This window comes from Buteo buteo, chromosome Z (assembly GCF_964188355.1).
Source record: "Buteo buteo chromosome Z, bButBut1.hap1.1, whole genome shotgun sequence".
NCBI classification, from domain to species: Eukaryota; Metazoa; Chordata; class Aves; order Accipitriformes; family Accipitridae; genus Buteo; species Buteo buteo.
In genome coordinates, this window is record NC_134204.1 from 9,668,598 (window position 1) to 9,692,490 (window position 23,893).

At 43.0% G+C, this 23,893-nt stretch overlaps 1 protein-coding gene across 5 annotated transcripts; it reads left to right on the top strand.

Moving 5' to 3' along the window:
• The first annotated feature begins 20 nt into the window (after positions 1–20).
• TPGS2 (tubulin polyglutamylase complex subunit 2) lies at positions 21–22,845 on the top strand. 5 transcript variants are annotated; one of them, XR_012648945.1, is made up of 8 exons: positions 21–242; positions 4,708–4,787; positions 13,582–13,669; positions 15,944–16,075; positions 16,807–16,900; positions 17,002–17,252; positions 17,731–17,844; positions 19,215–19,333. XR_012648945.1 is itself a non-coding variant. In XM_075020335.1 (7 exons), exons 1-7 carry the CDS (start codon positions 170–172, stop codon positions 21,558–21,560), a joined length of 891 nt encoding a protein of 296 aa, XP_074876436.1. In that variant the 5' UTR covers positions 21–169; the 3' UTR covers positions 21,561–22,845. The 5 variants fall into 5 exon arrangements, 2 of the variants coding, with proteins under 2 accessions (XP_074876436.1, XP_074876437.1); XR_012648944.1 differs by having other exon boundaries at positions 17,005–17,252; XR_012648946.1 differs by lacking the exon at positions 17,002–17,252 and having other exon boundaries at positions 19,215–19,341.
• Positions 22,846–23,893: the final 1,048 nt, after the last annotated feature.

Below are 23,893 nucleotides of genomic sequence, written 5' to 3' on the forward strand. Positions count from 1 at the left end.
CGCGGCCCAGCCGCGGCTACGGTGTGGGAGGAGGGACAAAAGGAGTCAGTCCCTTCCCTCCCTCATCTACCCCCCCCTCCACCCCGCACCCATGCACACGCCCCCATCGGTCTCTCCCTGCGTACCGGGGCGTTGACGGTGAGGGCAGCCGGGCAGGGGCCTGCGGAGGATGGAGGAGAAGCCCTCCGCCAGCATCAAGCCCTACCTGGACAAGCTCACCCTGGGGGTCACACGGATACTGGGTGAGTGGCGGCGTGCGAGAGCCGCCTGGGCTCGGGGTAGGGCGGGGGGGGTGTCACTCGGTTGCCACGGAAACCGCCGGGGGCGGGAAGGGGCCGCCTCCCTCAGCGCTCAGGGCGGGGGTCCCACGGCGGACCCGCAGGCCCCGGCCCCGGTCACGGTCTCCCGGGCAGGGCCGGGGCTAGGCCGGGCCCGGCGGTGGCTTCCCCTTGGCCGCCCCGCCGCCGAGAAGCGGTGGGCAACCGCAGGGCGTGAGGGCCCGCAGGGGCGGCCGCAGGTTCCTCCTCTGGAAGGACGGAGCTGTGCTGCTTCTGCGCGCACGCAGACACAAAGCCCTTGTTCTTAGCGTTTGGGTCGGCGGCAGAAATACTGAATCTCTCGACTTGGGAGGGAGGGCCATACGGTTTCAGGAAAAAAAAAAAAAAAAAACACAAAGAAAAAGAAGGTGGTGTTTTATTCAAAATCATGCATAATTCTTAGCCTCTGTTGTCATCTAGGGTCAGCAGATAGCGTGCCCAATGGAGGGAGATCGGTGTGGTGCAGTGTTCTGGCAGAAGACTAGTCTGTGAATCCGCTCAGTCAAATCCCCACAAATAGTCACCCTGCAGCTTATTCCCATAGCATGGGACTCTTTCCTTGTTTGCCATCTCCAGGTTTTGCTCATATCTTGAGCCTTCTTGCATCCCTTTGAAGTTCAGCAGGAGTGCAAGGCGTTCAACATCTCAAAGTAAGGCTTCTCAGACAAAACTTCGTTCCTGGCAGTAGAATGACAAGAATTGGTGAAAGTATTTGCATGTGTAAAGGATTTTAGCATCAGACCTTTCATCTGCCCGCAGCTTGGGCCACAGAACTGTCATGTTTGTATGGCTGGAAAGCAGTACATCTGTCCCAAGCCTTGCATACGACAACATTACAAATTGCAGTTGCAGAACTTCCTATGAATTTTAAAGCCAAAGGTGACTGCTGTAATTACCTCACCCAGCCAGTGTATTGCAGGACAGTCAGTTTCATCTGGTAACTTAAGTGTATTGCTAATTGCACGTGTTTTGAGATAGCCGCTCAGACAGATGAGATTAAAAGACCAGGGCAAAATTCTTGCTGTGGGCTTCAGTGAGGACAGGATTTCAACCTGAATCTCTGTTCAGCATTCTCTTACTGACTTATTACTGGACTTCCTGGGGTTTTTTCCAGTTGTGAGGTCCAGATAACATTATCATTCTACTCTGTGAGAGCATTAAAAAGGTGAAACTACTGATGATCAACCATCATGGGCAAATGCTTCTTTGAAGTAGCTCTTTTTTAAAAAATTCCTAGCCCTGCCCACATTTTCACCACCCAGGCTCAGATGCGAGAGCTGCATGGTGGTAACTGTGTCCAAAAGTGATGTTGCCCTATAAACTGTTTTGGGTAGGTGTGTTATTTACACCATCAAGACATGGCAATGCAGGCTTGGCTCTGAAAGTCCTGTAGCATCCCTTTCACATGGAAGGTGTTTCCTGGTTTGTGTTTGGGATTTTTTTGGTTTTCTGTCTGTATCTCTGATGACTTGTGTTTTGCAATATAGCAATGCGCACTCCAGTCCATTGCAGTGATGTTTTACTCTGGTTCTGTTCTCTGTCTCTCCACTCCTTCTGGGAATTTTGCACACTTTTTTCCTAGTGAAGTAATCCAAAGCATGTAAATTGTGCCACCATTAATTAGAATTGCTGAACTAATTGGGAAACATTACCAATCTCTTCAGTGTTTGTTTCTTTCAAATACCAAAGGGTATATCATTCAGAAAAGTGCCTTCCTTGGTAGTTTGCAGCACTAGAAACTATCTTATTTTAAATCTTCTTTTGGGAAGTCTGATGAAGCCACTAGATACTTTTCTGCCTACCATAACATAAAAGCAGTAATAGGCTTTTAACTGTTGAGTTTGTGAAATATTTTTTTCAGGAGATAGAAATGATCATGTAATGAAACTCAACATACTCCTTTTAAGCAAGAAAATTTTTCACATAGAGTATATGGGAGCTTGAGGCCCAATTTTCCAATACCTTTATGAGCAAATGTTCATGGCACCATTTCAAAAGCACTCCTTTAAACAAATTCTGTATATGAGGTTGCAGGGGCAGGGGTTGTTTTGGTTTTTTTAACTTGTAGTCTCTGTGGAAGTCCCTACAAGGTGGGAGATTTCTCACAAGCATGATGGAGGTTATCCTTTGAGGAAGAAAAAGAGGCATCTTTCCCATTGCCCGTATGATTCATTTTGCTGAAGTTCTATGACTAATAGGAAGTTCCAGAAAGGTCAATTGCTGACAACTAAATCTGAATGGGAGGTGTTAGCTGTTCTGGACAGTCCAGAGCAGGACCATACTTTACTATTTACAGTCTTTATTAGATAAGAATGTAACTATTCAGACATTTTTAAAAGTTGCTGAAAGTTAATCCAACTTACAGGCAGTATTAGCAGTACCATAAGGACTGATAATGCTGCGATTTCCTGCTTCAGGTTCGTGTCACTACTTTACATTGACTCTTTCTGATTAATACTGCAAAGTGTTTTTGGAAGCTTCCAGATGAAATGTCCTAAAAATAGGACAGAGTCTACTGTGATCTTGATTCAGAATAGTTAATAGGGAGGAGTCACCTGAACTAGTTAAGCTTTATCCTGTATCTTTTGTCTAACCTCAGTGGCTTCTTTATGTCTTCCATCTGGAAGAAAAAGGAACCCATGGCAGACTTCTTTTCCTCATTAATCTTTAATGGAGCTCCCATCCATACCTACAGACATCTGTTAAAAGTGGTCTTCAGTATACCCATAGGATATTTTTGATATAACATTCAGACTTTTAAGATGGAATTTCTCTTTCTTTTGATCTTGGATTTGGTTCAGACCTCTTTAGTTGCAGTTCTCTCATTCTAGACATCTTCTTTGACTGATAGGATATTTAATCTTCCGTCATCGCAGCCAAGTCATTGTGCATGATGAATTAAACATTCCTGCTGTTTTCTTTGATCACAGAAATAACAACTACTATGTTGTTATAATCTCTTAACTTCTCATAAGGCTTGCATAGCTTAGATGGAAAAGACCAGTTAGATCATTGATTCCACACACTTCTTTAGAAGCAGAATACATAAGAATAGCTTATATTTAAGCAATAGACAGATCCCCCCCACCTTGCATCCGTCTATCGGAAATGAAACATGGTGAAACATCAGAGTCTTCTCTATGTTGGGGCCTCCCTTGACCAGACAGATTACCTAGGTGACCTACTATGATTTTATGTTTTTTCTTTTTTCTGTCTTTAACTTGGTGTTTGGTTTTCTGGTGCTGTGTTTTGTTTTTTAAATTATCTGATCATGTACCAATCGATACTTCCAATTAAAGCTAAGTTTAGACTTCCTGAAACTGAGTGCTGCTCTTCCACCAATAGAACAGACAAGGACAATGCCACTGCTAGAATTAAAAGCCCAGTGCTGGAGATAAAAACCAAACCAAAGCTCTCTAGTGACTGCCTTTCCTGTCTAGTGCACTGTGTATGTTTTACCAGAAAGCAATTACAATCTGTGTGAATGCTTTGGAAGCCAGTACTTTCACAGCAGAGCTGGTCTTGAAAGCCCTGCATAGTGATCACTTGTGTTCCACGGCCCTCTGTGCTGGGCTTGCAGTTCCCACAACAACAAGTTAGTAGTCTTTCTGGACCTGATCCAAAGTGAATGAAGTCAGTGGGAACTATTTCAGTTGGCTGTAGATGAAGTAAAACATCAAGGGAGACTGTTCTGCCATCACACACCTGCAAGGATAGCACCATGTAGATTAGTATCTTGCATTTATATAGCATTCTTTCCCATAAAATATTCAGATGATTTTTATAAATTATGAGCTCAGTGCTTGCAACAAATTTGCACACGTCCATCTGGGATTCCAGAGAACTGATGTTTGCTCATGCAGATCCCTTCAGCAGGATCAGATTCTGTGTCTTTTCAAACCCACTGAATCCAGTGCTGAAGTGTGCCCGTCTTTGTGGAATACAGTTAGCAATTCACAGCAACACTGCACAAATCTTGTGTCAAGCTGAGAATATACTACTCAACTGAAACCACAGAGCATAATTACAAAGAAAGATTCATCTCTCTTTTAGAGTTTGCCGGGGAACCCATGCTTGATTTTTCCATTAATCCCCTGCAAAAGATCACACCTTGAATACAAAATGTGTGTGTGTGTGTATATACGTGTATATATATATCTATAAAAAACATCAAAGGATGGCGTCTTATGCAGCATTAGGCATCCTCATGCCAAGACATGCTGCGTACAGTTACAGACAAAGGAAAGTGACTGCTCAGTCACCAACACAATGCTTGCTCTCATTAATGCCTTTTCCCCAGCTGTCAGTCAGGTTAACCTGCAAAACTGTCTGGCTCACTGTGTTGGTGTTACCTGTTCCAGCTGCAAACATGCTCCTCTTTTCCTTTTAGAGACTTCTCCAGGGGTTACTGAGGTGACATTTGTGGAAAAGGAGCCGGCTGAACGCCACACAATCATTTCATGGGAGCAAGTGAGTATTTTCATGATAATACTGCACTGAGGTCAGTCTGAAAATACAGCAGCCCATGGAGAATGTTGAATGCAATGGCTACCTTGTGCTTGTTTGTGAGACAGCCTGTTACGCAGTTTGAAGCACAGGAGAGCCTAAACAGATGTTGGTTTTCTTTTTTTTTTTTTTTAAGTCAGGTATTACTCTGTCTTGTAGGCTATCACATGCACCTGATCCGTTAGAGAAACTTCATCAGTGTGGGTATATTCAGAATGACAACTCTAAGAAGAAATCACACAACTGTAGTAGGCAGCAACAGTGGTGACTCAGTGGAGAACAAACATTGTTCTGACTCATGTCTGAAACCATTTTCCATTTCCCTTTCAAACAAAATGAAGAAGCTCTTTATTATTCATGGCCATTAAAGGTAAAGGCCTCAAGCTGGAAAATACCACTGAGCTACCCAGTTCGTTCCAGTTAGCTATTTCTCTTTTCAGTCTCAGCTATTCACCTCCATTTCTCATAGTCCCTCCTTCCACCTGCTCTTTGGCTAACTGACCCTATCTTTTGGCCAAGGCATGTCCCATTGCCTGTTTTGGAAGACTATGAAGGACACATGCTACCTTCACTCCACAGTAGTTGATCTCACTGCATCAGACTGTGTGACCAGAGGGCTCCTGAATACTGTTGTGTGACTCTGGTGAGCAGAGATGGCATTTTTGGTTCCCTTTTTGAATATACATGTGTTTATCAATCCCATGACCATGGGGGGAATAACTGCTTTCTAGGTATCGCTCATATGTAGGGAAAGGACAGTAGAAGCCAACTAGCCTTTGGAAAGGGGCAAGGCAGAGGATGAAGTTGAATGAATCGTCCTCCCTCTGCTCCAACCCTGGCTGTGCCCTAATGCACACACACCCAGAGACTGCACTTGTTACCACTATTTAAAATAACTTCCCTTTTGATGACGCCATTTACAGTTTTTCCTAAACAGTAGGGAAAAATCTTGCACTAGTTTTGGTAACACCCTACCCCAATTAGTGATATTTATCAAGAATTTATAAATCCAGATCAGAATGTATGTGATGTAAACCTGTATTATTTACTGAAACTTGTACAGTAGCCAGCAGCTGTGGTCAGGCAGAAATGTCTGGTTTTTCAGGTTTGTGTGAACTGATTCCTGATTTCCTGCAGCTGTTGTTCAGGTGTCATTAACTGGGCTGGAAAGTCTGAGGCACCCTGACCGTGAGCCAGCTCAGGTCTGGGAGCAGCAGCAGATTGACATTCGCTCATTTTTCTGTTGAGTGGAGAGGACTGCTTCTTCTGAACACAGTATTGCTCTCATTTTCAGGTACTCCTACTCCTCCGAACTAAACTGGGTTTGTTTCAAAAATGAGCTATTCTTGTAAATCCAAACTTTGAAATGCTATAGCCAAATGAACACACAGATGTCAAAACAAAATTTCAGGTCCCTCCCCTGCAGTGATGGAATAAGTTAATTGTGGAAGTAAACAATGAAAATAAGTAGATTCAGTTGAGCTGGACTGCTAATGGTGAAGGACTTCGCTATCTCTTTCTTTGCTTTTGTTTCCAGTTACATTGACAAAACCTGAAATCTCCCTTCTCAGATTAAAATTCTTTTTCCTTTTTTTCTTGAGCTTTGGGGTTGAAGTCTGCTATCTAACACAGCTCACACAATTACAGCATGTCCTGCAGTGATGATAAAGTGCAAAGCACTCAGCACCTCACAAGGCCCTTCCAGGATGAACTTGTACCTCATTTTTCCCCAAACTCACTCTGCTTCAATCTGAATACAAGTTTATGTGTACCAGATGTTCACTTTTATTACTGGGTTTGGTGGGGGTTTTTTTGTAGCCACTAGGTGGCAATACTTATGCACATAATCATTTCTCCATAGTTGGGATTTTAACAAGATTTTGTCACAGTCTATATTTTTAATTCCCTTTTACGTATTTGGTTATGAAAGTATTTGCAGGGGTTTTTGTGTGTTGTGAGGAAAACTGGTCAAACTGTTCCCAAAATTACATTCTTTTTCCCAGAAAAACTGTCTTTTCATTGAGACTAACCAGATGAAACCTCTATTCTTAAGGTCAGGGGTTTTTTACATTTTTTTCTAGAAGCAATTTTTCCAGTCCTATTTCAGTTTTGCAATGGGAAGATATTTCTGCTGAAAGAAAATCTATGGTATTCAGAAACTCTCAAAAGAAAAACTACCATTTTTTAATTATGAATTATTAAAATTATATTCTAATAATGCTGGCAATATGTATTTTTGTCTCCATCAGCTGTGTTTGTTAAATTGGGCTGTGCCTGGTTTATGCTAGTATTTAACTGTATACTACAATGGAAGTTTTAAAATCTTAGATCAGCTTGTTGAATGTCCATTAGCTGCCATGAGGCTTTGCAGGAGAAGGTGAGCTTCATGACACGAGGCAGTGCAGTAGAGACAGTAGGAAAGCAGAAGAGAATTTTTCCAATGCTTTCTGTAGAGGCAGAAAGAGCTGTTAAGTCTTACACTTCTGGAAATCAAGCCTGAAATCAATTCTGAATATTCTATTGGATATCAGCACACCTGCAAAAATATTTAAGTTATATGATTGTCAAGTGTTTACATGGATAGCATTGCTTCCCCAAAACTTTCAAGCAGTTCAAAATATTTTAATAAAAACAGATAATTTTTTCACCTTTCCTGATATTTAGACCTACCAAGATGTTACATTTTCCCCAAGGAAGTGAGACAAGCAATAGAAGGGGGAGTAGAAACAGAGTTACCAGATCACTGGAACACCAGTGTTCATAATTGTATATCACCCTAGAAACCCATTCCCACTCCTAAAATTAGGCTGGCAACTGCCCTGTTCCCCTCCACGTGCAGTTTTTAAAAGTAGGTGTTATACTAAAATATTGCTAGGAGGCACTCTGATATCTGCAGTGACAATGTCTGAACCACATTTTTTTTTTGCCTCAACCAGAAGAGGAATAAGTCACTCGCATCATTGTTTTGGTTTTCAAAAAATAGAAAATTGCAGTCTGTTAGGGGGAGCGGGACATACCTGAGCTCAGCACCACAGCAGACCAAGCAAAATGTAGGGAGTCATTTTGCCTGTTCTCTAATTGGCTTGTTAGCAGTGTCTGAACTGCCCCTGGCTGGCTGTAAGTGATCCCTGCCCATCACATTGCTGGAGCTTTGATATTCTACAACTCTACATGGGAAATTTGTTGTTTCTCTTTATGCGCTTTGTCTACAAAGATTTATTTTTCTGTAATAAAACCATAAAAAAGCCCTCAAGCAACCTGGTGCTTTCATGTTGTGGGCTGTGTTAGGTTGCCAGACAATTTAGAAACTCTCTCAGCAGGTGAATCTCAGTGGGAACTGTGGTGGTGGTTCCTGGCTATTCTAGAAGTCTTCCTCATTGCATCTACCATATCTCTTTTTGACTCAAAAGCATGCGTGCAGGTGTGCACATCCACAAGAGTCCTTTTGCCATCCTCCTTATAATGTCCTCCCTCAGCATTAGGCGAGCCTGCCATCTCTGATCCCCAGGAGCACAGGATCTGCCCATCTTGAGCCTGCCTTGTGGCCCTGACCATGGGATAGGCAAGGAAGCGGATCCAGAAGAACCAGTGCATGAGGAAAGGTGTATTTCTTCAAGCTGCATAACAGGAGAGAGGCTGGAGGACTATGGGGCAGTAGATAGTGTTTCTGACACAGTGTTCCCCTCCTGTGGGGCCTTATATAATACTCTGATTAAAAACTGGCTACAAAGCACCATCCTCAAGAGAATTGCCAAATCCTGTTCTCTGCAGCAGGGGATCAGGTCTGCCCCAGCCCTATGCCTTGCAGGTCAGGAAATCCAAGCAAGGTGATCTCCTGGGAGACCCCTGAGATCACATTTATAAAAGGTGCAACAAAAACATCTCAATATGTTACATAAATTAATATCTGCATACACCGGCAGCTAGGGCAGACTAGTCATGAAACAGCATGACGTTAGGGAGAAAGAAAGGTGGCTGCTGTTGTGCTCTGCTACTTGGAAGCCCTGAGAAGTGACATAAATCCCTTCCTTCTCTCCCCTGAAGTTGGATAAAACTCATTCAGTTTTTTAGAGAAGTCTCTCTAGAGCTGTATGTTTTGATTACTGTCCATTTCTTTAGGATATTTGCTTGGGAGGCATTGTTTCAAGAGTGCTTTAAGTGCATTGCCATATGTCAGTGTTTTAGCTCTGGATCCAGTGCTGATCAGGTATTGGCAGCAAAACTACCCCGGTTCTAATATTCTTCTCTATCCTCAATGGACTGTGCTTTCTTGGGAGACTATTTGGGGATATTACAGACAATAAACAAAAGAAATAGACCTCACACACCATATTGGGCACTTGGGATATTTTGTTTTATGAGCTGATGAGTGTAACCAGATGACTGGAGTGAAAACAGCTGCTTGCAAGGGCTGTGGTTAAGCCACTTCTGGCACATTATTAGGAATATTTTATTTTATGGGGCTGGAGATCACAAACCTGGAAACTATCAGTTGAGCAGGAAGAGTACAGAGCTTGAGAAGCCATCTTTAATATATAGTAGTGGCTTGTTTCTCTGACTTTGCTGTCAGAAGACCACTGTTTTGGCATCATAGGGTCATGTGGCTGAGCACAATATGACAGATCAATCAGTCCTGTCCATCAAATGGGAGAGATGGGTATTAGTGAAGCTTTCTATGTAGAGGTCTTTTCCTATAGACCCCAGATCTGCTCTGGTGCAGCATTTTCCACTCACGTATTTTGCACCATCATTTGGAAAGTCATGCAAAGGGACGTGGTTAGGAGAATCCTAAAATGAAGTGGGGAGAGCTGCCATTTGGAGAAACATGCACATGTTAATCTTTCCATCCGGAAAAGGAGGATTCAGAGCAGAAGGCCTATCCAGATGTGATTTTTTCCTTGTCTTAATCAGCTATATTTGATAAATTGGTCTGTGGCTGGTTTGTAGTAGTATTTAACTGGATACTACGCTGGAAGTTTTAAAATCTCAGATTTTGTCATCCCAATGGATCTGGTTCTTCTGCTTAGAGGAGAACACCCACTGAAGTCAAGAGAGTTGTTCACATATGGTTTTTTACTGCTGGGGTAGATTAGTTAAAATTGAGGGCTTTGAAATGGACTGAAAGTGCTGTGTAAACATTTGTACTCTTCTGAGGCTTTGTAGCAGGTCTGTCATATTTTCTTTCCTCATAGTTTTAAACCTAGTCACTGTGCTTACAGCTACAGCTTGAAATTGGAAGTGGTGAAAGCGCAGCATGAAATTATAAATATTTAGGGCTGAGAAGAACACACAGAAGAAGGTGTGTTTGTTAAAAGCATTTGAAGAACTTCAGATATGTACATGTGGTTTAGTAAACTCCTGAAACTTAACCACCAGGGCCTCAGCCATTAGCAGGCTTTTATCAAAGGACGATAAATTCTTCTCAAAACAAAGTTTCTACAGTATCAGATTCTCTGCTTTAATACCTGTTGCCTCTGAAGATTTTCCCTACCTGGGTTAGGAAAGCACTGTGCTAGTGACCAGGCTGCTTGCTGATGGGGTAAGTAAAGTGACCTGCCCTATTGCAAGTGGCAAAGCCATTAATATCTGGTACTTGTCAGTAGCAGGCTGTCAGCATAAATGGATATGCTTAGAAAGTAAGTTAACATGCAGGAGTGAAGGTTGTGGGTGGGTAAGAGGGTCCTGCACGGCATATACACCTCAGTTTAAGGAATAGGGACTGTAACAACTCAACAAAAGTGACGGTGAATAAGGCTTTAACAGGCAGAAGGGCTGCCTTTGCCCTAGGGGAGGGAGGGGATGTGGACAGGAGGAGGCCAGCACCTTCCCTTGCTCATGCCAGTCACTGATGACCAGAGGCCAGCATTGCAGCCAGATGCACAGCTGGCAGGTAGCTCCTGCTGGATAAATGCATTGAGGCAACATCAGGACAGACAACAGGATAAGCACAAGTGGCAGACATGGGGAAGAATCTGATCAGCATCTCAAGATGTTACACATTCATGCCCCAAGTGAAGCAGAGCTACATGAACTGCATGTGCATGTCTCTTTTCCTTAGCAACTGGTTACTAGAATATTCTTCCTTTATTTTATGAGGCTTTGAATGTTACATTTTCTAGTAGCTGTAGGGAAGTAGTCCCAGCAGAGGCACAATATTGGAAAGCTATTAACATCTGACCCCTCTGCTTTCTCCAAAGCAATTCTCTAACTGCTCAAAAACCCACTCAGGCCTCTGAGGCCAGGCCGTGAATACCTGCTTGAATAACATCGTGATCTGTGGCAAGATAAGCCTATGTGAGGCTGACCTACAAATGTTCTTAAAGTTTGTAATTCTATCTTTTCTTGCTTGGAGTGTCAAACTCACCTCACAAAGAACAGACCGTGTCCAACAGCATGTCTTTAAAGCTGACTGAACAAAAATACACTTTTTTTAGAAAAGGCTGAAAATCCTGTCACAAAAGTACTTTAATTATCAGACATGCTGTGTTGCAAATCTCACATTATTTGTCCATTTTCCCTGTAAAATGTAGCTCCCAGAGTCCTGTGATTATAAACAGGTCTCAGATCAACATTTTAAAGGAGAAGTTGTCCATCCTCTTCATTTAATGACAAACCTTGACCCTCAGGGTGCTTATTTGTGTCTTTGTTCCTGAGCAGATGTAAAAGCACATTGGTCTGAAAAGGGAGAATGACCACAAGTTGCAGCTTGGAGGTTCAGACTGCAATTAGGAACACTTTTTCACAAGGAGGATGGTCCAGCCCTTGGACAAGTCAATGCAGAGATTGTGGAACCTGCACCATCAGAGACTATCCTGTGTTTTGGGATCTGATTCTTTTGGAGTCTTGAGTTTAATGATACTTTAAATGCAAACTCACTTCAATCTTTTTCAATCTGTTTTTTCTCTGAAACAATTACAAACAAAACAATGAGTAAGTCCTTTAGTCATGCATTTTGCCTGTCTTCTTAAAACTGCCAGGCTTCTGTACTGTTTCATTTTGTGTTCTTGACACATCAACAGGAGTGGAGGATCTCTGGTCTGCAGCCACTCCTGTCACCAGGAGCTGTGCCTGCAATTCCTATAGCTCTTTGGGCTTCTTGTTGTTCTGAGGATTAAGTCTTCATCCTTTCTTCCTCATATTTGTTGCTTAGCTGAAGAGTCTAAGTTAAGAAAGGCTACTTCCACAACCAAGATAGGTATAGGAGTAGGATCCTGGTTCTTAGAATCACTCTCAGCAGCTCACTGGAGTTGCTTCTTTTCACTGTTGGCTCAGGCTTAGGAGCCCCAGCCAAGCACTGAAGCTTGGTGACATGAAGCCAGACCAGCAGGTTTGTGAGACTGACTCTGTGTGTATTTGCACACATAGTGTTTGTTAAGTGAAAAGTCAAACCTGCTTGATTATGTGCAGCTATGGAGTCTATGCTTCTCTCACATACTTGGAACTGAAATCCCTCAGAAGAGAGTCCTTGTGCTACTATTATACATGCTTTAGAGGAACAGGTAGGTTTAGTCTGATTTCACTTGAAGCAAAACTCTACTCTTGTAAGCCATATATATGAAAAAGTCAGTTGTTCTTATATATGTGATCTTGGAGTGGCTGTTAGTGTCAAAGGGTAAAATGTCATCTCAGGGAACAATCTGTGAGAGTCTGAAAGAGTTAATGTCTCAAACATTGTGGTGGGGCAAGTTCTGCTTAAAGACAAACTGTGCACAGCAAGGAACCAAGGTGAAAAGCCCATCAGCTCAGACATCAGCAACAGGAGAGGGAGGGCGTGCTGGAGGGTGCGCAGCTCCCCGTTCTGATAAGCTGTTCTGATACAAAGATCAAACAAACAATGGCCCTGTCTGCAGGGAAGGAGAAGTTACTCCACAAACGACCCCCAAGCCCAAAGGCTCACAAACTGCTCATTAACCTGAGTTTGGGTGCCTGCCCCGAAGGAGGGGCAAAGGTAATAAAAGGACACAAACTGAAGCCCCGGTAACGCAAACCCACTGGAACTGGACCCCTCGGCTGACTAAACCACCACTGGACCCAGGACCGGTGAAATCTTTCTCTCTTCCTTTTTCTCTCTCTGTCTTCTTCTCTCTTTCCTTTTCCTTTTCCACAATCCCTACACCTCATCCGTTTCAAGACATAAACCGTTGACCAAGTCTGAGACTAAGAGTGGATCCAGCCGCCCCTGGGCTCTTCTCTGAGGAGGAGTCTAGAAAGCAAGGGGATCTGCTCTGAACCTCGTGACTCAACAGGAGGGATCTCTTTATTCTCTGAATTGATGTATATGGTTACCATGGGTTACACGGTTTACAGAAGTAGTTATGCCAGTTCCTGTTGTGAGAAACCCTGCCACCTACTACCAGGCCTCCCCAGTTCAGTTTGCTTCTGTCATGTTTAAAATGTTTAACTGATCATTTGGTGTCGTTTCACCTTAATTTAGCCCGAGGGAATTTTGAATTAAAAACGACTCCCTGGTCTGTCCCTGGTCTGTCCAGTCTGGGTCATGACACAATCCTGTAATGATCTTGTGATGACTAACTGCTCATTGTGAAATTCACCCAAGTCATCTTAATACAATAGCACAGACCCAAGAAATCTGCAGTTTTCTCTCAAGGTTTTAGGATAAGATATTTGAGCTGATTTGCGTCATCGTAGAGTTGAGGGAACCATTTGATGGCAAATATTTCTATACCAATGTTCAGTTGTTCTTTGGGTCTGAGGCACATTCTGCATTTTCCCATAACACTTTGATTGTGATTTGCAGAAAAACTCCTGCATGTTGCCAGAGGATTTAAAGAACTTCTATCTTATGACTGATGGCTTCCAGATGACCTGGAGTGTGAAGACCGATGGTGAGTCCATGTATTCCTCTCTACCAATACCCTCATTTCATTGCAGCTGGTCTTTCATTTGCAGAATCTCTTTAATTTCAAACTTACTTTCTGCACAGTCAATACACATCTATCAGTATCCTGCATTAGTCTGAGCAAAAGCACATGTGCCAAGTCATTCTGAATGAAAAATTAGCACCTTACCTTAACTCACAAGAAAATGAAGTGGTTTGTTTCTGCTAGGCAGCTTGATCAGTGGCTACGGAGAACTGACCTCTGAATTAATAAGTGAGTGCAGTTCTGCATGGGATTGTAGACTATTTTAGAGATGTCCTGGTGAGGAAAAAAATATGACAGCACATCAGAGGTCGCCTCCTGATGCAACAGGGCAAAGCCTATTGCTTTCATGTGCTGGACTTCCACAGAAGAGACAAGTACACTGAACACTGGATAGAAACCAAACAAGTCTTCATGACATAAATACCATTCTGTAATACACTGGCCATCTCTTCACACTCAGATTTAGGTATGTAGTTTAAATCTCATACCTAGGCTCCCTCTGTAGTTCGCGGGGAGAGAAGCAGCTCTAGCACATTTTGCTATCATAATGCAGTAAGAAGAGTCACCCTCTGATAATGCCTCTTTCTCATTAAAAAGTATATGTACGTGCCAGAGCCTGATTCTGCTTTCCACCAGCTGAAGTCCATTCACTAGAGTTATTTCTGGAGTCAGTGGTGGAAGTGAGAACAGGACTGAGCTTTATTGTCCATCCTTGTTTGGCAAGAATCAGGCAGTTCATTCACTCTGCACTGGAGCCCTGCAACTATTATCATGGCTCTCATTGCCTTCAAGTGAGATCGTGAAATTGGGCTGTGGGCACTGCTTGCTTCTGGAGATGAGTGTCAAATACTGGGTTTTCCTCAGGAAGTGGAATTTCATTTTAGAGACAGCTGACATCACGGTTCTAGGACGTTGTCATGGTTTAACCCCAGCCAGCAACTAAGCACCACGCAGCCACTCACTCAAGTCCCCCCCACTGAGTGGGCTGGGGGAGAAAATTGGGAAAAGATGTAAAACTCGTGGGTAGAGATAAGAACGGTTTAATAGAACAGAAAAGAAGAAACTAAAAGTGATAATGATGACACTAATAAAATTACAATAGTAATAATGAAAGGATTGGAATATACAAGTGATGCACAATGCAATTGCTCACCACCCGCTGATCGATGCCCAGTTAATCCCAGAGCGGCAATCCCCCCACTCCCCCCAGTTTATATACTAGATGTGACATCACATGGTATGGAATATCCCTTTGGCCACTTTGGGTCAGCTGCCCTGCTGTGTCGCCTCCCAGCTTCTTGTGCCCCTCCAGCCTTCTTGTTGGCTGGGCATCAGAAGCTGAAAAATCCTTGACTTTAGACTAAACACTACTTAGCAACAACTGAAAACATCAGCGTTACCAACATTCTTCTTATAGGGAACTCAAAAACATAGCTCTATACCAGCTACTAGGAGGATAATTAACTCTATCCCAGCTGAAAGCAGGACAGACCTGCACTGAGTCCCATTGTCTTTCAAGTTGGATTTATTGTGTTGTGACCACTGAAGAGTCTTGTTTTCATGGCACACAAGTGCACAGAGACCAAGGCAGCTCACATAACTGTCTTGTTTGAGCAAGCATCCAGCAGTGCTTTCTGAGGACCTTTACACTGGCACATGGCTGAACAGGGTGCTTGTTGACCTGATGTCTGGTAACAGTACTAGTCCTCAGAAGGAGAGACAAGTGACAATTCCTTCAGAAACACCCATATGTTGACACACTGATAAAATCCTGTGTTTGAGTAGGAACCAAGAGGATGCACCCTGAGCAGGTACATAGGGTAGAAGAGGACAAGTTGCCCAATAAGCTATGAATGAGTGGGGTGGTTTCTGGTAGGAAGGACAGCAGCAGGGAAAAGAGTTTTGAGGAGGTGGGTATAGCTAGCCAGGATTTTTAATAGCCAGTTTCACAGGACTGGGCTAACAGCTGCAGCACAGGCTTAACCAGCAGTGTACTTCTCATACCTGCAGAGCTCTGAGATGGTGTTGCATTACCTGTAAGTGCGATTCTGTGTTTGAAAAAGCCTAATTTTTGCTCCTGTGGAGCCTAACTTGGTTAAGTGCCCAGGCCTGTTCAGTATACCCAATTCTTCTCCCCCTCTGTGTTTTAGAAGAGGTTGAGTTGATGTGAAGGAAAAGGAATACCTCCTATGCTTTCCTGACACTGGATGTGATTAATGATCACTCTTATTGCAGATACCCCAATGCCCCTGGGCTCCATGGTGATTAATAGTGTCTCGAAGCTATGTCGACTTGGGGGTTCCTCTATGTACACTCTGCCTAATGCACCAACACTCGCTGACCTGGAAGATGACACAGATGAGGAAGGTAAGGTCCTGTTAACAGGATAGAAAATGTGCTCTGTCTCATCTCTTTTTCTCTATTAGGGTAGTATTAGGATATAGCACATGGATATAGCAACAGAAAAGGTCACTCCAAGTAGATGGGATTTTCTTGTCTCCTGGCCTGAATCTACTCTATGTCCTACTAGTCCCCTACAGCCTTGACAGGTAGATCTGTATGCTGTGAATCTCATGGGGATTGTTAATGCTGCCAGTCACTAGGATTATTTGCATCCTCTTTTAACAGCCTGGCAGCCCTCCTACTCTGCCTTTTCCCTGTTTAAATTTTTAACTGAGGTTTCCTCCGGTGATTCAGCTTCTGAAGTCTTTGTGTGCTTATGGCGTTACATGAACGAAAGGAAACAGTTTTTGTCTTGGTAGTGAAAAGACAGCTGGATATGCTCTTTGGAATTGGAAAAGTAACTCTGGTAAATGCATGGAAGTGTGAGGTGGCACTGGAAAATATGTGTTTCCAGACTGCCTAAAAATGCTGGGCATCTTGCAGTTTGGGGGTGGGGGGGGTGGAGAAAAAAAGCCCACTCCTTTTCTCAGAGCTCTCACAGTCTAACAAGACTGGAAGAATTAAGAAGATAAGAACAGAGCCAGGTATCATGCTGACTCCTTAAAAAATTGCTATTTGATTTCAGTCTTATCTCTGAATCTCTATGGCTGTTTAGCTTCTAAATGTGACTGAAAGCTTATTTTTTCACATTCCAGCTTGGTTGCAGTCCTGATCTTCTAGCCATTGTAATGAAATGGGCCAAATTCTGCTTCCATTTAGCCACTCAAATCTCCACTGATGCACTCTAAGGTACAATGAGAAAAAGTTACACCCCCACAAGAGTTCTTATCCTGACTTTCATGGAAAATTCTTCTGAAGAGTAAAGCTCTTAAATCCCCTTTCTTCCCCAGCAGCTTTAGAATTCAAAGTAATATTCTGCAAGAACTTGCAGCTGCATGATCCCAAAATGGCCCTGTAGAAATACTCTGTGGTGGTTGTGGGTCACAAGTTGAATATGAGCCAGACTGTGCGGCTGTTGAGAAGGATGCTGATGTCACACTGGAATGTATGAAGAAATTTATATGTTTCCAAGTTCATCGAAGTCTTCTGTCAAGAAAAAAAGAATAAACTGTTGTCCCTGTCCTCCTTAGAAAAAAAGAAGGTAGGGCTAGAAAGGGATGGTGGATAGAACAGAAGTAATGGGAGTCGGTTGAGGAAGATTCAGGATCCACACGAGGAAAACTAAGTGATAACAATGGATTTGGGTTGACTGCCTGGAGATTGTGGCATCTCCAACACTGGAGAACTTTAAGAAAAGATTAGTCAAACACCTCTCAAGTGATATCTGTAAAGCTGATCTTGCTTTATGCTAAGGAAGGACTAGAGGGCAGCTTCCTGTCTTTTTTCAGCCATCTGATTTTGACTCTGTGGTTTATTTTGCTACTGGAGATTTAACATTTTTCTCTCTCTTTTTTTTTTTTTAAGACAGGGTACTTAATCTTTTCCAAGAAGTATGAATATAATATTTTAATTTAGTTCTTCCTCAGCTGATTTATTAATAAGTATCAGATAGATTGACTGCAGCAGAGTCACAGTCAGTTTTCCAAACGTGTCTCATGAAGATTTTTTTCTGTTTTCAGGTAATGGTGACAAACCAGAGAAGCCACACTTTGATTCTCGTAGTCTTATATTTGAATTAGACCCATGCAATGGGAATGGGAAAGTTTGTCTTGTTTATAAGCACACTAAACCAGGTAAGACTGAAAAGAGCAAAGTTAGCCATCTCTTGTTATGGACTGTATCTGGAGGCCACATGTATAGAATGATCTTACATTTCTGATCTTCCTTGCAATTTGTAGATAAATATTTACTGGGATGTCCTGTCTCCACTGAAGTCAGGGACTAAACCTTACAGAGGCTTAACTAGAGCTAACATCTTCCCTCCTTCTAGTGTTGGAGTCTGAGTTATAACTTATGATTTCTGCATGCACAGAAACAGGAAAGCATTCACATATGACCTACAGACAATCATGTTGAAATAATACAGAGAGCTAGAGCTCAGCCACTAACATATCTCTGGTTACTTGCATGTCTCAGAACAATTCCCTTACATTTTGATGAGAAAGGCTGTAACTCTTCTTAGAAGCAAAGGATAGATGTTAAAAAGGGTCCTTAGCTGACTGAGACAGACTTAGACTAGTTCTTCCACCTGGTACATGGATGCAGAGCCTCCAGATGCTAACTAGGTCAAAACTTGGCAGGAAGGGTTGAACAGAAGAGTGGAAGATGTGAGCTGAGCTGTTTCTTCTGACAGATACACAGAAAACTGTTGTCAGTGATTAGTGAAATACCCAAGTAGTTGTCATCTGACACTGTGCACAGGTCACTAGGTGTATGTGTATACATGTCTGTTCACTGTTTGGGGTTTGTACTCTTGCCTTCCAGTGTTAGTGATTTTAGCACATGCAGTGGATAACCTGGGCAAGGGGAGAGAGCATTGTTTACAGGTGTTGATGTCAACACAAGAGGCAGTGTGTTTAATTGACAATGCTCAGCATCTCAGTTTCCCAAGTAAAATCACTTCTTTTTATGTTACAAAGGATGTTGCCACCAGAGAAATATTTGATTGCTGTGGAAAGTTTTTGCAAAATGTGTTTTTGTTGGCAGTACACAGTCCCATGGCTTCCAGACTCTGGACCCTATTCAGTAATCCAGATGACTGACAGTTGAGTTAGTTGCTTTTTACTTTGTGGAGCAGATAAATGTTTGCCATAATTGTACTTTGAACTTACACTACAAAGTTGCTCATGTCCAAGCATGTTCCATGTAGCACATCAGTCCCAGAATAGCACTGCATCCATTTTATGGTGGGGAAAGTGAGTATAATGGCTATTGCAGGAGTATTTTTAGTAAGGCTGGGAGCAGAACCAAGTCCTTTTCAGTCTTCATGCTCTAACCATTAAATGACATTGCCTCTGGATAATCATCTATGTTAGTCAGGGATGCTGCGTTTTAGAAGCTGCAGCCTTTCTGTTAAGTATGTTGTGTCTCCCACCTGACAATGGCCAGGGATTGATCTTATCACTGCAAAGCAACAGTGTAATTTGTGTTTATTTTGTTCTAGTTGTCTCCCCAGACACAGAGATATGGTTCCTGGACAGAGCTCTGTATTGGCATTTCCTCACCAAAACCTTCACAGCCTACTACCGCCTGCTCATTACCCACCTGGGTCTCCCGCAGTGGCAGTACGCCTTCACCAGCTATGGGGTCAGCCCCCAGGCCAAGGTAGGACATCAGGATCCAGCTCATCAGTATTTTGCATAAGTATAGACTGGAAAAACATCTTCCCAACTTTTGACAAGCAGTCTGTAGGCTCAGGTGGGCCTCCCTGGTGAGCCACAGAAGGGGCCATGAGTCTTTCCCCTATAGCATGTTAACAGTCATTTGTTTATGTTAGTGAATCCACTAACATTGTGTTAACCCTGCTTTTCTCACCAGAGCTGTGCTCTGCCTTTGACCTCTAATAGCAGGTGGTGGAACCCCAATTATTTCTTCGTTTTCTTGACTCTGAAGCAAACCTCCACTTCCATGACTGCTGGCAAGTAAAGAGATGTAAAGCAGTTCATCCCCACAGCTATGTAAGGTTTGTCTAGATCAGTTTTCTAGGCATAGCACCCAACAAAAGCCTACTGCTCTCTGGATGGTGAGGAAAGTCCAGTTTACACATTAGACAGAAGCCCAGAGGAAGATTGTGAGCTCAAGCCTTGCCAAGAACATTAATTCCTTTGCACCCTCCTCATTCATGAAGGGATGCCTTGTTAGAAATGATGCCCAAAAAGGGACAATTTAAATGCCAGCAGTCTTAGAAGTAGTTACAGGAGAGCTCCAGGTACAGCCTCATGACCATTCCAGCCCCTTATTATTGTTATAAATATTGCTATTCTGTTCTGCCAGAACCCTGCTATTAGAGGCTCCTGCCGTTCCTCTGTGCTTGACTGGGCCTTCAGCTCTAACCCTGCTTCCGCTTTGTGAGAGGTTGGGGAATGGATCTGACAATACTACCGAACACAGCCCATAAACCTGTACAGTGTCTGTGCATGTTGGCAAGGTCTGGCAGATCTCAGTGAGTAGTGTCCTGCACTTCACCCAGACATGGCAGCGGTCTTACAGCATGACATTCCTTGGTCCTTCCTCAGCCCTGTGTGTACATCAGAACTACTCATAAAAATCACTGCTGACTTCCCGTCTATCAACGGCTGTAGAATTTGGTTCTTTGTATTTCTGGTGTCTTCCCTGGTATACTGTGTGCTGCTTTATCAGTCAAGGCTGTGTACATGATAATCTAGCGTATAGCTGTGCTCTGCCTTTCTGTAACTTTCCTGCTAGAATATTTTATTATGTTCAGTATACTCACAAACCTTAGTGAAATCATTCATGTATTCCCTAATCATTTGCAGCCTCTGTTAGTTAAAAGCCTCCTAGTATGTTAACCATTATCATTTTTAAAGGTCTTCAAGGGTGGTATATTAAAGCTGTTTTCCATTAAGCAGTACATGAATAGATTGTCATCTACATTTTAGTATTGATCTTTTGTTTATCTTGTTCAACACTTTGTGGATGCTTTCAGTCAGATTTGTAATACCATAACCCCTACAGTTTTATTTCCTGACTTTGTCCATGGAAAACTGATAGGAAAAACACTAAGATATGAGAACTGCAGGGCATAATATTGTGCTAGCATCTGGGAACCAAAGAAAAAATTTACTGTGTTCACTTCTAGATGTAAAATCAGGCCAAAGAGAAACAAACACAAAATCCTTTGTGTAAAGAGTTAAGAAAACTGCATTATTGTATGTGAGGAGAGAGGGAGGGAGGCTATATTTTGAGAATTTCAACTAGTTTGGTTCCAATTTACAAGCACTTTTAAATTCTAAGGTTTTTTAATCAGGAATTGCTCCTGATAGGAGTTACACTGCAAGAAAGGTAGTGTTAGGTTTGTGTCTGGTTATCCTCTTCCCTGTCTGGAATGTGGGGCAGTTCCAGGACTGTAGCTGTAGCTGTGCCTTGTGTATCCTTATCACAAGGCACTCTGTGCAGTCCTGTAAACTGCAAATTGATAAGTGGTGTATGATTAAAATCAGGTCTCAGGGGTGAGGGGGAAGAGTGTGGAAGTGTGTAATTGCAGTTTGATTTTAACCTCTTCTTTCCCCATCATCCTGCCTTTCAGCAATGGTTTAACATGTATAAACCCATAACCATCAACACAGCTCTCCTCTCTGAAGAAGCTGATTCCTTTGTGAACAAGCTGGACCCCAATAAGGTATTTAAAAGCAAGAACAAAACTCCAGTGATCAAAAAGAAACCACCCTCCCAGCCAGCAGGCTCCCAAAAGAGTCACATGAGCATGACCTCTTCCAAGACATCCTCACTAGCTGGGAATTCTTCAAGGAAGAGAGACTCCCAGATCTGAGCCTGGACAGCATTTGCAATAAAGCTTTGATATTCTCTGATGCAGAGTCTCAGTGGTTCAGACCAAGTTCCTTGTGCATGAATAGATGTGCCCATGGAAAACACATTGCAGCATTTGCATGAAATATAGCCATGATGTACTCTGACATGGGAGGGATGTAGTTCCTGGAGTTCTGGAAAAACCTTGAGACATTGATTTTATTCCTTTCCGCTACTTGCAGCATGTAGTTTTCAGAGGGCATAAAGAAGCCTTTGATGTCACTGCTCTATAGGGAAGCTTTTGTTCCTATGCAACTACAGCAGTGAAATGAAAGCAAATGTAAGTCACCATTACTTTAATAGACCCATGCTAAAATACAGCATATGAAGATATTTCTGCCATCTCCTTTGAAAGAAACCTGTCCTGAACTTGCATGCTATGAGAGCAGGCTGGAACCCACTGAACAAAGAAATATCTTCTGCTTCAGACAGAATCAAACTCCACACTTCCCTGTGCTCCATCCAACTTCTGCTCTGGGATTCATGGTACAAAGGGACCAGCCTGGGGCTTCCATGTCTCTGCATTGGCCTAGTCACTTCCTCTACAGCCCAGACTACTTTTTGGCCTTTGTGCCATATCTTTTCAGATATTTATGTCTGTGTGATGTCCTTCCCAGTTAGCCTGAAGGCAGCCAGAAGCTGCAAGGTCCCTCACTGCCTCTGCTTTCTCCTCTTGTGGGAACTGCTGAGCCAGGGGCTCAGTGGTGTTAAAAGTCCCATAAGCCAGGAGGACCCCCTGGTTTGTCACGCATTCATTTGCAAAGTTGACCATTCAAACAGCCTTTGTCACTTTTCAATTGGGCAGGATCTGACCGGGGGCCACTGAGATCCTACAGCCTTAGAAGCCCCTGATGCTGTTTTCTATACTGTAAGTTTTCAGGTTAGAACTGCACTTTAACCCATTCACTGCTGGTTTTCAGTTACATCTGATTGTTTCCATTACTTTTCTATGCCATTCTGTCTCAGATGTGCTGGAAACACATGGTAGCAAACAACTCATTTTGTGCCTAAGCAGGGAAATCAAAGTCACCATCTTCAAATAAGCATTGATTATTTAAACAGCATCATCCTTTATTTATGAAACAGTCACATAATTACATAAGACAAACCTACCTCACAGGGATGTTGTGAGGATTTCAAGAGTATTTGTATGGCCTTCAGAAAGATGAAGCCACCCTGTAAGTGCTTAATAGTATTTTAATAAAGAGTTTAATATTTTCCTCCAGAATGAGTGGGTATTTGAAGATGCTTTTGGGAGCAAAGCACAAGGATGTATGGTAAGAGCAGGACACAGGCTGGATGGTTTGGGGTTATTTTTAATGCAGTGGAGAATCTCTCACTGAGAAGGGGTGGGTTACAGTGTCTCTTAGCTAATCCCATCTTGAGCTACTCTGAAGTTCCCAGTTAAGTTCACACAGACCAAAAGACTCAGCTGTGTGGCAGCTGTTCCACTTCTGTGCTGTGCTCACTGTTCAAAACCTCCGCAGCCCTCAGCCCCAGCTCTGGCATACTTTGCTGGCTTCCAGCACTGCCCAGGGCCCACCCACAAGTGCAGCTGCTGCATTGCCTGGCAGCTGCCCTCTGCCACCCGCAAACGAGAGAAAATCCTCTAATGTTCTTCAGCCCTCTTAAGCCGATGTGCATCTTGCACTGGCTGAAAATCTGTTGTAGCTGCTCTACTAATGTAAGGTCAGCAATAATGAGGAAGCAGAGATGGCAGAATCTACCACCCCACACCATAGTAATCCTTTTAATAATGAGATGTGAATGATCATTAAAGCCAGTAAATGCCATTTACTGGAATTCTGTGCAGTAGTGATATTCTGTCACTTCCTACTCTTTGAGATCCCTGTGTTGTGTGTTCATGGTACCCGGCTGTGTGGCTGCAGTCACGTGCTTGACATATATACCATATTTGCTTAAGTGCTTTCTAGAAAAGCTAAGACTGTTGTCACCCCCCTGGGAACAGGCAGCTTCTGATACTGTTTTACTTTTAATCCGATGATACCTCAAACTTGTAAAGCTGTTGTAGGCCCACTTCCTCATTCAGATGGAGGTGGCAGAATTCCTGCAGGAGCAGGGCAGCCTCTTCCCACATTTCTAATGCATTCAGAGTGGAGAAAAGGGTTTGGGTTTTGCGGATTTTTTTGTTTGAGTGTTTGGGAATGCTGCCACAGAAGTTGTCTGAATCCTTTCATGTAGTGGTAGTTAAAGTCTAGCTTGTCAGTAACACACATGGTTCCATGATGCCAACGTGTTCCAGCAGAGCAGTGCTAGGATTCAGGAGACCCTGTA

Excerpts from the sequence above, each read along its gene's own strand:
- TPGS2 (XM_075020335.1), top strand. The coding sequence starts at position 170 with ATGGAGGAGAAGCCCTCCGCCAGCATCAAGCCCTACCTGGACAAGCTC. Across the intron at positions 4,788-13,581 it reads CAATCATTTCATGGGAGCAA|AAAAACTCCTGCATGTTGCC; the intron begins GTGAGTATTTTC and ends TGTGATTTGCAG. Across the intron at positions 16,076-17,730 it reads AGATGACACAGATGAGGAAG|GTAATGGTGACAAACCAGAG; the intron begins GTAAGGTCCTGT and ends TTCTGTTTTCAG.